Below are 12914 nucleotides of genomic sequence, written 5' to 3' on the forward strand. Positions count from 1 at the left end.
ACTCTTGGGAATATACCAAAGAGAGGCCCTATCATACAACAAAAGTATATGCTCAACTATGTTCATAGCAGCATTGTTTGTAATAGCCAGAACCTGGGTGTGTCTTCTTTTAACAATAGTTGTGGGCCAGGTGTGGAACACTCAGGAGGCAGAGGCAGGAGGATATCTGTGCGTTTGAGACCAGCTGGCTCTACATTGTGATTCCCAGGACAGCTATTTATAGGCAATTTACATTTGCATTCATCTGCAAATAGCTAAACAAAGGTCTTTTAAAACACCAATATTTTGTGAATTTTGGTTTTTTTTTTTTTTTTTTTTAGTGCATAGTGAAATCTACAAATAGCACATAGTTATAGTGAAAAGTAATCCTCCCTCCTACTCTTGTCTCTCCATCCTCCAGTTCTCTGTCCCCGAGGATAGAAGGAACCACTATTACCTACTGTATTTCCTTCCATGCATGAATAGGTGTGCATACATCCCCTCCTTCAGACAAGGTCTCATATTGCCCAGGATGGCCTCCAGCTTGCTGTGTGCCTCAGGCTAGCCTTGAACTCCTGAAACTCCTCCCTCTACCTCCCAAGTGCTAGAAATACAGGCATGAGACCCCATGCCCAGATCATTTGCAAATGTGGAAAGCATGGGCAGTACCACACCATCCACCCTGCTCTGCACCCTGGTTTTCCACGTGCACGGGTTTATCCTATGTCCATAGTCATAAATTTGACTATGTGTGGTTGGGTTGTAGAATATTGAATCCAAGGCTTTGAACATGCTAAGCACATGTCTGTTTCTTAGCATATTATGTCACCAGCCTTACCTCATTCTTCTTCATGGTATTCTACTAAGTTGCAATCTATTTCCCTAGTTCTCCACTGGTGACAATTTTGGTTATTTCCATGTTTTTTACTAATACAAACAATGACATTATACAGTTCTCTTGTGTATCTACTATTTATCAAGGAAAAGAACTCCAAGAAGCAGATCTGCCACATCGACAGCTGATAGCTGGTGCTCATTTAGGCCTCACAGAGGCGGTTCCAGTTTCCATTGCTTCTCTGTGTGAAGCTGCTTATTCCCCAACAGCAGCAGTTCTTGATTTCAACTTCTGCCATCTTTTCCTTCTTTCACACATTCCTCTGCCGAGTAGTTCCTGAACAATAGATTAGTGCACAGCTCTCACTTCGCACGAGGCCGTCGTTTAGGCTCTGCTGCTATAGTGTTGGAAAATAACACTCGGTGCTTAGAGACACTGGGAAGTAGAGGGATCGCAAGCAAAATGATGTAGAAATAAACTTGGCTTCTTGGCTTGTTTGTTTTTCAAGACAGGGTTTCTGTGTGTATCCCTGGCTGTCCCGGAACTCAATCTGTAGACCAGACTGGTCTCGAACTCACAAAGAAACTTTTAAAACGTACAGTAAAGATTGAAAAATAAGGGGAAAGCCCAAGAATGGTAAATTAGTCATTCTTACTTGACTTGAATGTTTCAGTCACTTTATTATAATTAAGAAAAATTCTACCACTAAAGGCTAGGACTAGTGGGGTACACATATAATCCCAACATACAACATACTGATTTTTAAGACAGTTTGAGCTATATGAAGTCCCAATATACAACATACTGATTTTGAAGACAGCTTAGGCTATATGAAGCCCTGTTTCAAGAAAGAAAGAAAGAAAGAAAGAAAGAAAGAAAGAAAGAAAGAAAGAAAGAAAGAAAGAAAGAAAGAAAGAAAGAAAGAAAGAAAAGAACTAAGTAGTTAATTAAACTCTACCACTGTACCACTGTGAGGGCTCTTAAAACCCAAGAATCACTCAGTATCAATTTATTGGTCCTTTTCCTCTTACTGTGTGACACCCTGTTGACCTGACCGCAGTACTGGCCTTAAGTCATCTTCCAGTCTGCAGTTCTCTGAGTGGTACCATGCTATACACTGTGGGACCTGAGGTAATTAAGGACATTAGCTGTCAGAAATTCTGAACCAGGAAAACTGGGGGGATTAAGGGAGACGAAAGTTGCCAAAGATCAACCTGCCCTATTGAAAATGTTTGCCTTGGGGTGACTCCAGGCTTTGAGCTCTTTCCAAGAACTCAAACTGATTGCCCCAGTTCCCTGTATGTTGCTGTGAGAAAAGGAGTCTTCCTCCTTCTCACGGATGCTGGCTCAAAGCAAAGGTTCTGAGATCCCGACTCTGAGGCAGCACCCTATAGGATTTGAGTCGTGTAAAGAGACCTAATGGATATTTGGTTAGTTTGGATCCTAATCACCATTGGCCATATGCGTTTACAAAGCCACCATGACAAATCCACACAGCCACATTATGAATGGACTTTTGAGAGGAACTTTCTTTCAAAGTCCGAAGATGCCTGTTCTGAATTTAAACCACATTAAATCACAAAGATGCAAGAGACCTCAAATAGGTTAGAAATAAAATCTAGGAAAACAGTTGGACTTAGATGGTCCCAGGAGACACGCACGCAGGCTGACGTCAGTCTGCAGAGGGAGGGGTCTAAAATATAATCAAGTGGCATTAATGGAAAGCTCCTCTAAGTCAAGTAAGAATGTGGAATTGTAAGGACAAGAACTTTCCACAGCACAGTTGGTCTTAACAAGACATGGACCAAACATAAAATGGAGAAGGGAAACACAAGACAGTGGCTGAGGTGTAGCTCAGTTGGTAGAGCGCATGCCCAAGTTGCTTTTCTCACAGCAACATACAGGGAACTGGGGCAATCAGTTACAATACAGTTCCTGTTCCTACTGCTCAGATTTTATTTTTAGAAGCTTTCCAGTTACCCATCAGGTTTCATAGAGACTTATCTGTTTTTAACAGGACACGAGAAAGATAAAAATACCCTATCTGATTTTTGTCTTATTTTTATCTTTTCAAGACTGGTTCTCAAGTACCCCTCACTACGTATTTGACAATAAGCCTGAACTACTGATTCTCCTGCCTCTGCTTCCTGAGTGCTGAGATCACAAGTGTGCACCACCACACACAGCTGTTTCATCCAGGTGATAAATATTTTCTACTTTGTTTTTTGAAACAATCTCACCTTGGCTGGCCTGGAACTCACTTTGTATACCAAGCTGGCCTCAAACTCACAAAGATTCTCTGCCTTCAAATGCTAGGATCAAGGTCTGTCCAACCACATCTGGCAAATATTTTCTTCTTGTGTGACTTTTTTTCTTTCTTTCTTCTTTTAGTTTTTTGAGACAGAGTTTCTCTGTTCCTGGCTGTCCTGGAACTCACTCAGTAGACCAGACTAGCCTCAAACTCAGAGATCCTCCTGCCTCTGCCTCCCAGAATGCTGCGATTAAAGGCATACACCACCACCCATGGGCTGTGTGAGCATTTTTCAAATGTCATTTTAGTAGACGGATTAGGATCTTTATAATTGGACCAGTGTGAACTGACATCTAAGATCTGGTTACTTCATATGAAACTGTGGGTTATGGAAGTTATAAATCAAACTAGTATTTATTATGATGTTAACAATCGCCTTTGGCAAGTTAGGCATTTTCCCAGTGCTCAGTTTCTACAGTTACAACTGGGAGGGCTGACAAGATGGTCTAGTTTTCAGAGGTACAGAGGATTAAACATTAGCGTGCAAGCCTAACAACAAATGTAAAGACTCCCAAATGGCCCTTCAGCCTGTGAGTATTATTACAGAATAATCTCTAAGAGACACCTCTATTATTTTTGTTTGTTTCAGACAGGGTCTCACTACATAGCCTTGGTTATCCTTGAGTTTCTTATGTAGACTAGGCTGCCCTCAAACTCACAAGAGATTGACCAGAAAATGACACCTCTATTTAAATATAATGTATTTATCCAGACGTGGTGGTATATGTCTGCCATCCCAGCACTTGGGAAGCAAAGGCAGGAGGACAGGAAGTTTGAAGGCAGTCTAGCTACATAGTGAACCACAGTCTCAGAAAAAATAGTAACAATACATAGCTAGTTCAAGTTTAACTTGGGCTACATAACTAGATCCTATCTCAAAATCCAGCCAAACAAAAAGTTATATTAAATTTATATGAAAATGGATTAAATATATTCAATGTGCTTTATTTTAAAATTATGTTTTAAACAAAGAATCTTTTTTTAAAAGATTGATTTATTTATTATGTATACAACATTCTGCCTCCATGTATGACTGCATGCCAGAGGAGGGCACCAGATCTCATTACAGATGGTTGTGAGCCACTATGTGGTTGCTCGGAACTGAACTCAGGTCTTCTGGAAAAGCAGCCAGTGCTCTTAGCCACTGAGCCATCTCTCCAGCCCAACAAAGAATCTTTTAAAACTATGGATTATTATTGTATTTAAGAATTTCATAAAGTTGGATTTTTAAAAACAAACTCCTTAAATTGGGGTCTTTCTATGCTAAAAACAAAAACAAAAACAAAAAACAAAAACACCGAAGTATTACTATGCAGTCCTTGCTTGCCTAGAATTCTGTACATAGGCCTCACTGGCCTTGAACTCATGACTCTGCTCTAGAACACTGGGATTAAAGGTGAGTACCACCATGCCCAGCAAGCTGGGATGTTCTTGTGGATTGTTTTTGAGGCAGTGTCTCATTCTGTAACCCTAAGTGGCATGAAACTTAAATAAATCAGGCCGATCTCAACTTGCATTGACCTTCCTGCCTCTTGCCTTCCAGGTCCTGGGGCTAGAGGCATGTGCCATCATGGTCACCTTAAATTGGGGTATTCAGTTCAAATACCTTCAGCCAAAGAAAAACTAATTTTGCAATCCCATTATCAATGGAATAAAGTGGTTATTTTTTTTTTTCTGAGACAGGGTTGTTCTCTATATAGCCCAGGCTGTCCTAGAACTCACTCTGTATGACTTTGATCTCAGTCAGAAATCGCCCGCCTCTGCTTCTTCCCAGTGCTGGGATTAAAGGGGTGTGCCACCACCACCTGGAGGAAATAAAATATATTTCAAACCTGTTCTACCTTGATGTTCAGATACCTCAGAGATAGGACCTGAAAGAGATGGGCTGCCAACGTGGACATTAATTCAGAGGACTGAAAGTACACTGACAGATGAAGCCTACCCAGTAGACTCTGAAGTCACATTCTCATGGGAATACGGGACATATGTCTCTATGCCATTATCCCTCTGGCTACCAGACGGAGTTCTTCTGCTTAGAGAGACAGTCTCTAGGCTTTCCCTTATCTTTCAATCCCAGTTCACTCAGCTTGCAAAGTGTTTTCATAACTGCTTTCTCGTTTTTATTTGTTTCTGATGTTTACAACACCTCTGAGAAATAGATACAGTGAGTATGTTTTATTACAACAATATTGCAAACAGGGAAACCAAAACTCAGAATTATGTAACTTGTCCAAAGTGAGTTCTGCTTATCTTCAAACATGTATGTTACCACTTAAGAGAAGTGACTAGAGCCGGGCACGGTGGCCAACACTGTCTCCAGTTCAACTCAGATCAGGGACCACTATTTAGCCTGTCATTTGTTGTATGATGACTGGTATTGAAAGCTGCCCGAGTCCAATTGTTCCCTCTACACAACTGTTAAAACTGTCACTCTGATGTTTTACTTGTCAAGTTGTTCAACATTTCTGCCGATTAACAACAACAAATGATCATTTTAAAGGATATAAAGACGTGTGACAGTAATTTAGAGGCAGGTGGTGGTGGTGCACACTTATAGTCTCAGCGCTCAGAAGGCAGAGGTATCTCTGTGAGTCAAGGCCAGCCTGGTTCACAGGGTGCATTCCAGGACAGCTTGTACAGAGAAACCCTGTCTCAAAAAATTAAAACAAAAAAGAGCAATTTAGAAAAGCTAAAGAAAAGTTATGATAAGAAACCATGCAAAATGGAATAAAGGCTCACAAGATGGTTCCAAAGGGGAAGGTGCTTGCTGCCCAATGATCCAAACCTGAATACCTGAGTTTGAACCCTAGCACCCAAATAAACATAGAGAACCACCTTCACAAAGTTATCCTCTGACCTCCACATGGACACCTTGGCATGCACCACTGCCCAGGAAATAATACAGTTTCAAATGGAGTAAAAGACTAGTTTTGGTGGCACACTTATAATCTCAGTAGTTGGGAAGGCAAGAGTCTCACTTCATGTTTGAGCGCAGTCTGGCCATAGTGCATTTGATGCTAGGCTAATATGGGCTACATAGGCACACCCTGTCTTTTAAGTACAAGGGGTGAGGGTGTAGAGAGGAAGAGTCACCACTGTCTGAATTGGATTAGGTCTATTCTATAAGCAGGTGGAGTTGGGTGCAGACTACAGCCAGAATTCATCTGGCCCTCCTCACTTTTATCCCTGGCTGAATCCTGTCACCCCTCACCTGCTGTCTCCAAAGTCTGCTGCCACCACCAGGTGATGCTTCCTCTACCCTTGTCCCATAACGGTCCCTTTCTAACACAGCAGTCCAGTGAATGGTCAATTAAAATGAATCTTAGCTGGGCATGGTGGCTCGCACCTGTAATCCTAGCACTTATGAATCTGAAGCAGGACTACTGTGAGTTGGAGGCCAGGCTAGGCTGCAGAGTTAGACCCTGTCTCAAACAAACAAACAAACAAACAAAGTAATAACACCCTCCCCACAAAAAGGTCACTCTTGATCAAAACCTTGCAACAGATCCTTATTTCTAAAGTCCTGAACTTGGCACACAGAGCCTGGATTTCTGCATCCTCTCAATCCTCATCCCTTCCCTTGCTCCTCCATGCTGGCTACTGGCTGCCTACTGCTTCCCTATAACTGTAACCTTCAGACACGCTCTGCCTTGGGGACTTTATTCCCATTGTCCCCTCCACCTAGGTTATTTCCCTCAAGTCTTGGCTCAATTCTAACTTCAAAGAGACTTGGCCTATACTGCAGGTTGTCCAACTCTTACCTATGACTATTCCTCCGACTACTTTGTCTTGCAAGGTTTTTTTTTGCTCTTTATTTGTTTGTTTGTTTGTTTGATTGGCTGATTGTTCTTTAAGACAGGGTTTCTCTGTGTAGCCCTGGCTGTCCTGGAACTTGCTCTATAGAGCAGGCTGGCCTCGAACTCAGAGATCCACCCAACTTTGCTGGATTAAAGGCATGCACCACCACTGACTAGCTAACTGGTTTTGGTTTTTAAAGATTTATTTTTTTTATTTATATGTGTCTGCCTGCATGTATGTATGTGTATCACAGGTACATGGATGCCAACAGCAGCTAGAAGAGGGCACTGTATTCCCTGGAACTGAAGTTATAAGCACTTATGAGCAGCCTGATGTGATGCTGGGAACCAAACCCAGGTCCTAAAAAAATCAGCAAGTGCTCTTAACCACCAAGCCATCTCTCTCATGCCTGATTTTGGCTTGTAAGACATAGTCTTACACTATGTAGCTCCGACTAGCTAGGAACTCATTAGTTACCCCAAGATGGCTTTGAACTCTTGGTAATCCTCCAACTCAGCCTTACCAGTGCTGGGATTACAGGATGAGCTACCATAAGTGGCTTCTTGTTCTTGATTGATTGATTAGTGATTTTGAGAGAGAATCTCTCCTTGTGGCCCTAGCTGTCCTGGTCACTATGTAGACCAGGCTGACGTTGGCCTCCTGAGTGCTGGGATCAAAGGCATGTGCCACTATGCTCATCTCTAGTTTTAGTTTTTAAGTAGCACTTACTCTAATATAGAATAATGTTTTTGTTTAGTTTTGTTTTTTGAGGTAGGGTCCTGCTACTCAGCTGTGGCTGGCTTGGTACTCACTATGTAGCCTAAGTGGGCCTTGAACTCAAGGTTATCTTCCTGCCTTGGTCTCCTGAGTGCTGGGACTATAGGCAGGTGCCACTACACCCAGTCATAAAATATATAAAGTCATTGTTGTCTCTGCTTCCTCTGCCCTGACCCCAGACCTTTTTGTTTGTTTTCCTGTTATTATGACTCCAACTGATAGAAGATTTGAAGCAGTGCCTGGCACATAATAGACACTGGCTTTTAAATATTAAATGATGAAACTGAGGAGAACATGAAGCTGGGTGCCTTTCCATCTCCTAGTTCCTCTTACTTGCACCACTGCCTTCTCAGAGTAGTTGATGGGGCTCCACTACACAGGCCTGCAGTGGGCAAATGCATCTCAAGTTCTTCCCTGGACTTTGGAACCACCTCTATTAGTGAAGGAAATGCTCAGTAAGGTCACACCCTCTATCTTTATTATTACTATTATAACCTCAAGAATGGTAGGCAAGCAAGATATGGCTCACTCCTTCCCTCTGATTATAGTCAAAGGATTCCTGGAGATTTAATCCATATCTCTTCTTGGTATCTCTGGCCTCATTTATTCTTGGCATCATTCTGTGCCTACACCTAAAACCTATGGACATACAGGTCAATGGGGCCACAGTCAGAAATGCAGTATGAAGTGAGGAGACCTAGGGTTTTGTCACAGAAAACCAAAGTAGGATGATGCTTGTTGTGCTACAGTTGTCCATCTCTTGCTTCTTTTTTGTTTTATAGCTTTCTTACCAGGGATCTCTCACTGCAAGGTGAGATCATCAAAGAGTAGATCTGCTTCATCAGAGACGGTGCCCAATACTACCACCTCCACAACTCCTAGAAGTAAAGAACAGAAAACTACAAGCACTGGGGGTTTTCCTAGCCCTTTATCACAAGGTACAGATTAAGTAGAGGTGGTAAAGCAAGAGTAGGAAGAAAAAGAGACATTTTAGCCCCAATATTACTCTAGGTCCCCTAGGACTTTCTTGGAGGCTGAGAAGCTACTTTATATCAAAAAATTATTCCAGCCCTTTTCGTCAAGATGGCGCCAAAGGCGAAGAAGGAAGCTCCTGCCCCTCCCAAAGCCGAAGCTAAAGCGAAGGCCTTGAAAGCCAAGAAGGCAGTGCTGAAAGGCGTCCACAGCCACAAAAAGAAGAAGATCCGCACATCGCCCACCTTACGGCGTCCCAAGACCCTGCGGCTACGAAGGCAGCCTAAATACCCCCGGAAGAGCGCGCCCAGGAGGAACAAGCTTGACCACTATGCCATCATTAAATTCCCCCTGACCACCGAGTCAGCCATGAAGAAGATAGAAGACAACAACACACTTGTGTTCATTGTGGACGTCAAGGCCAACAAGCACCAGATCAAACAGGCTGTGAAGAAACTCTATGACATCGATGTGGCCAAAGTCAACACCCTCATAAGGCCCAACGGGGAGAAGAAGGCATATGTTCGGTTGGCTCCTGATTATGATGCTCTGGATGTTGCCAACAAGATTGGAATCATCTAAACTCAGCCCAGCCGGCTAATTCTAAATATATACTTTTTCACCATAAAAAAAAATTATTCCATGTTTTAATAAGAGAAAAAAAAGGTTCTCCATAAGGAAGTTCCCAGAAACATTTGTAGTTCAACACAGTCAATAATCCTTTCCTTGAGGGTGGAGAGATGGCTTGGTGGTTAAGAGCCATCTTCACGTGATGTTAAGCTCCAACTTCAGGTATCTCACACAACCACCTGTAATTCTAGTTCCAAAGGATCTGATGTGCTCTGGTCCCTGAGGATACATGCATGCACCAGTGCACATAAAGTCACACAGACACCACGCACGTGTGTGCGCATGTGCACACACGCATACACACACGACTATATATAATCTTTTATTGAAAATGTTAATTCCTTATTTCATGAATGTGACCTCAGATTTGGAAACGGACTAAATCCAACTGGTTCATACCAGCCACTTGCATGGACAGATGTATATTTAATAGTAAGCAATTACTAACAGAGATGACACCAATCAACATGTCTTCATCTTCACTGGTTTTTAAAAAGAGCCCTTCCTAAATTGGCCAAGACTCAAATTCTCTAAGATTCAAGTTTGGGCTACATCCCAGGTTCATCCCAGTGGAAAAGTATAATGAGATCAGTAATAACATAATAGATGGGAGCCTTCTGGCCTGGACTTGGCTTATGATTCACAAGCAGTAACAATTCACCGTTGTTCTTCCTGTACCCTCCGGAAACCAAGACTGGAGCGGTAATTTTTGTTTGTGTTTGTTTCTTTTTGAGACGGGGTCTCAATGTAGCCCTGACTAGTCTGGAGCTCATTAAATAGATGAGGCTGTCCTTGGGCTTAGAGACCTGCCTGCTTCTGCCTCTTGAGTGCCAGGATGAAAGGTACGTGCCACCAGGCCTGAAATGAAGATGATGTCTGTATATTTGTATTGCTTTTTCTTTTTTCAGTGACAGAGATGGGAGGAAATATGATTTTTGTTTTTAAGACTGGGAACTTCAAGAGGACTGACTAGGAACAATGGGTGAAGCGCTCCTTGTGCACCCCAGGTTTTTCTTCCCAAGAACAGTACAAGAATCAGCATGCATGACTCTGGAGAATCCCAGATTCTAGGGAAGGTGGCTCATTCATAAAAGAAGCTAGTGAGGGGCCCATGCTGCCGCCGCACCTGATTCTGAGCCCCAGGTGGAAATCCAGTCTCTGCCTCTGAGTCAGGAGTGCCTGATTAGTCTGAGGAGGACTCGCAGTCCTGCTGAGCCTTGCTCATGTTCTCTTTCTCTCCATCCCTCTTTCCTTTCAGACACAGATGTGTCCTTAAAGAAGAGGCAGAAATGGAGTACTGTCATCAAAGCTCTGATTGCTGCTGCTCTGCTGCTTGGGGGAGTCATCATTATAGTGTTTGTCATCTTCGAAGTCCCATGCCCAGTGAGTCTGCTGATGTCCACAGAGGAACTGGGTCCCTGGCTCCACCAATAGAGGCTGCTTTCTGTTGGAAAGGCAGCATAGCGTAAGGAAAGCAAGCACCAGCTGAGTGGCTTGTGGGAAGTTGCTTGACTTCTCCATTCTACAGCTGCCTTCTCTGTGAAACAGAATTCCTGATGTCGCCTTGCTTGTGGCTGTGGCAGCTAACCAGGATCCTGTTTGAGAGGCACCTAGTACATCAAAGGTGCTCTCTTAACGTGAGCTCCTTTCCCCCGCTCTCTAGGAAGTGTGGTTCTAGTTAGTGTCTTCCTTAGAGAGGAGCATTTTTTCTAGAATCCTAGTACTTGGAAGGTATGGAGCAAACCAGGAATTCCAGGCTAGCCTTGCAAAATTGAGGCCAACCAGGTTACATGACAGAAAGAAGGGGGGAAGGGAGAGAGCATAAGAAAACAGAGCATTGTTTCTTTTAAATGACTTGACAGGAAGGTTGGAAGATAATCCAGTGTGTATCAGCCACTGAAATGATAACCAGCCGTTCTCTCTTCAGAGTCCATGCCTCAGAGCCAGAAGGCTGTGCCAATGGCAATGGCTATGGAGAAGGGAAAGAAAGGAAGACCAGCAGCCTGGGACAACTGAGTCCCAGTGGGACTCGCAGCCTGAGAAGGGAAGTATTCTCTGTATAGTTTGTGCCATGTGTCTAGACAAAACAATGCTAACCTGTAAGTGATGAGATGTGGTCAAATGCTTCAGTTATAAAGCAAATGTGATGAATTATTCTGTGTCAAAAAACTGGCCAGGCCAGGAAGTGGGGCACCTGCCTTTAATCCCAGCACTCAGGAGGCAGAGGCAGGTAGATCTCTGTGAGCTAGAGGCCAGCCTGGTCTACAGAGCAAGTGCTAAGACAGGCTCCAGAGCTACACAGAGAAACCCTGTCTCAGAAAACAAAAACCAAAACAAAACTGGACAGATGCAGATGTGGTGGCGCACACCTTTAATCCCGACACTCAGGAGGCAGAGGCAGGTAGATCTCTGTGAGTTCAGGCCACCCAGGTCTACATAGTGAGTTCCAGGATAGCCAAACAAACAAACAAACAAAGCAAAAACACATTGTTATTTGGCTGAGTTTGGCAGTATGCATCTATAATACTAGCATGATCAGGCAGAGGAAGAATTAACAATTGAAAGCCAGCCTCAGCTTCAGCTATATAAGGAAGTCTGAGGCCACCCTGGGCTACAGGAGATACCATCTAAACAAAAACAAAATAAAGAAAATAATAATACTAAGAGAGACAGAGACATGTGGGGGTGGGGAAAGAAGTTGATTAGAGAGAAATATATATGTCTGGGACCTAGATATACTGATTCAAAATGTGTAATGTCTAGAGTTGGGACCAGGGATCTTTATTATCATTACTGTTATTCAGATGTGTTCTCACTATGTTGCCTAGACTAATCTTATTTTTTTTTTACGTCAAGTCATCCTCCTATCTCAGCTTTCCAAGAAGCTTATTCTACTCCCATGCTCATCTTATTCTTTTTTTAATATTTATTTATTTATTTATTTATTTGTTATGTATACAATATTCTGTCTGTGTGTATGTCTGCAGGCCAGAAGAGGGCACCAGACCTCATTACAGGTAGTTGTGAGGCCACCATGTAGTTGCCAGGAATTGAACTCAGGACCTTTGGAAGAGCAGGCAATGCTCTTAACCTCTGAGCCATCTCTCCAGCCCCTCATCTTATTCTTAAATTTTTAATAAGCTCCCTAAGGGGGCTGGAGAGGTGGCTCAGAAGTTAAGACCAGTTCTTAGCACCAAAACAGGGTGGCTCACAACTACATTTTAACTCCAATTCCTTGGGTTACAATGCCCTCTTCTGGCCTCCTTGAGTACACATATGGTGTACCACAAGCAAGCAGCCACCTACACATCTAAAAGTTGTGCAGGTGCCAAAGAGATGCTCAGTAGTTAAGAGTACTTGTTGCTCTTCCAAAGGACCTGGATTTGATTCTTAGCACCCACATGGTTGCCCACAACTGTAACTCCAGTTCCAAGGGTTCCAACACCTTCTTCTGATCTCTTTAGGCATCAGACACACACATGGCACACATACATACATGTAGGCAGAATACCTATAAACAAAACTGTATAACGGCCGGGTTATGGTGGCACATGCCTTTAAGCCCAGCACTTGGGAGGCAGAGGCAGGCAGATCTCTGTGAGTTCGAGACCA

General features: G+C 43.1%; 2 protein-coding genes and 1 pseudogene across 4 annotated transcripts in view; 2 read left to right on the forward strand and 1 right to left on the reverse strand.

The window, feature by feature from the left end:
• Acaca (acetyl-CoA carboxylase alpha) overlaps nt 1-12914 on the reverse strand; it is a 282227-nt gene that overhangs the window by 242915 nt on the left and 26398 nt on the right. The gene's annotated exons all lie outside the window — the stretch shown is intronic.
• Nucleotides 1-12914, forward strand: part of C7H17orf78 (chromosome 7 C17orf78 homolog) — a 20802-nt gene that overhangs the window by 4972 nt on the left and 2916 nt on the right. The window contains exons 4-6 of the mRNA XM_013347202.2: nt 8483-8638; nt 10561-10685; nt 11230-11346. Of these exons, the coding sequence (XP_013202656.1) occupies nt 8483-8638; nt 10561-10685; nt 11230-11346 (398 nt within the window). The remainder of the gene's footprint in view (nt 1-8482; nt 8639-10560; nt 10686-11229; nt 11347-12914) is intronic.
• LOC101982283 lies at nt 8755-9307 on the forward strand (annotated as a pseudogene).

Source organism: Microtus ochrogaster, chromosome 7, assembly GCF_000317375.1.
Source record: "Microtus ochrogaster isolate Prairie Vole_2 chromosome 7, MicOch1.0, whole genome shotgun sequence".
Classification (NCBI taxonomy): Eukaryota; Metazoa; Chordata; class Mammalia; order Rodentia; family Cricetidae; genus Microtus; species Microtus ochrogaster.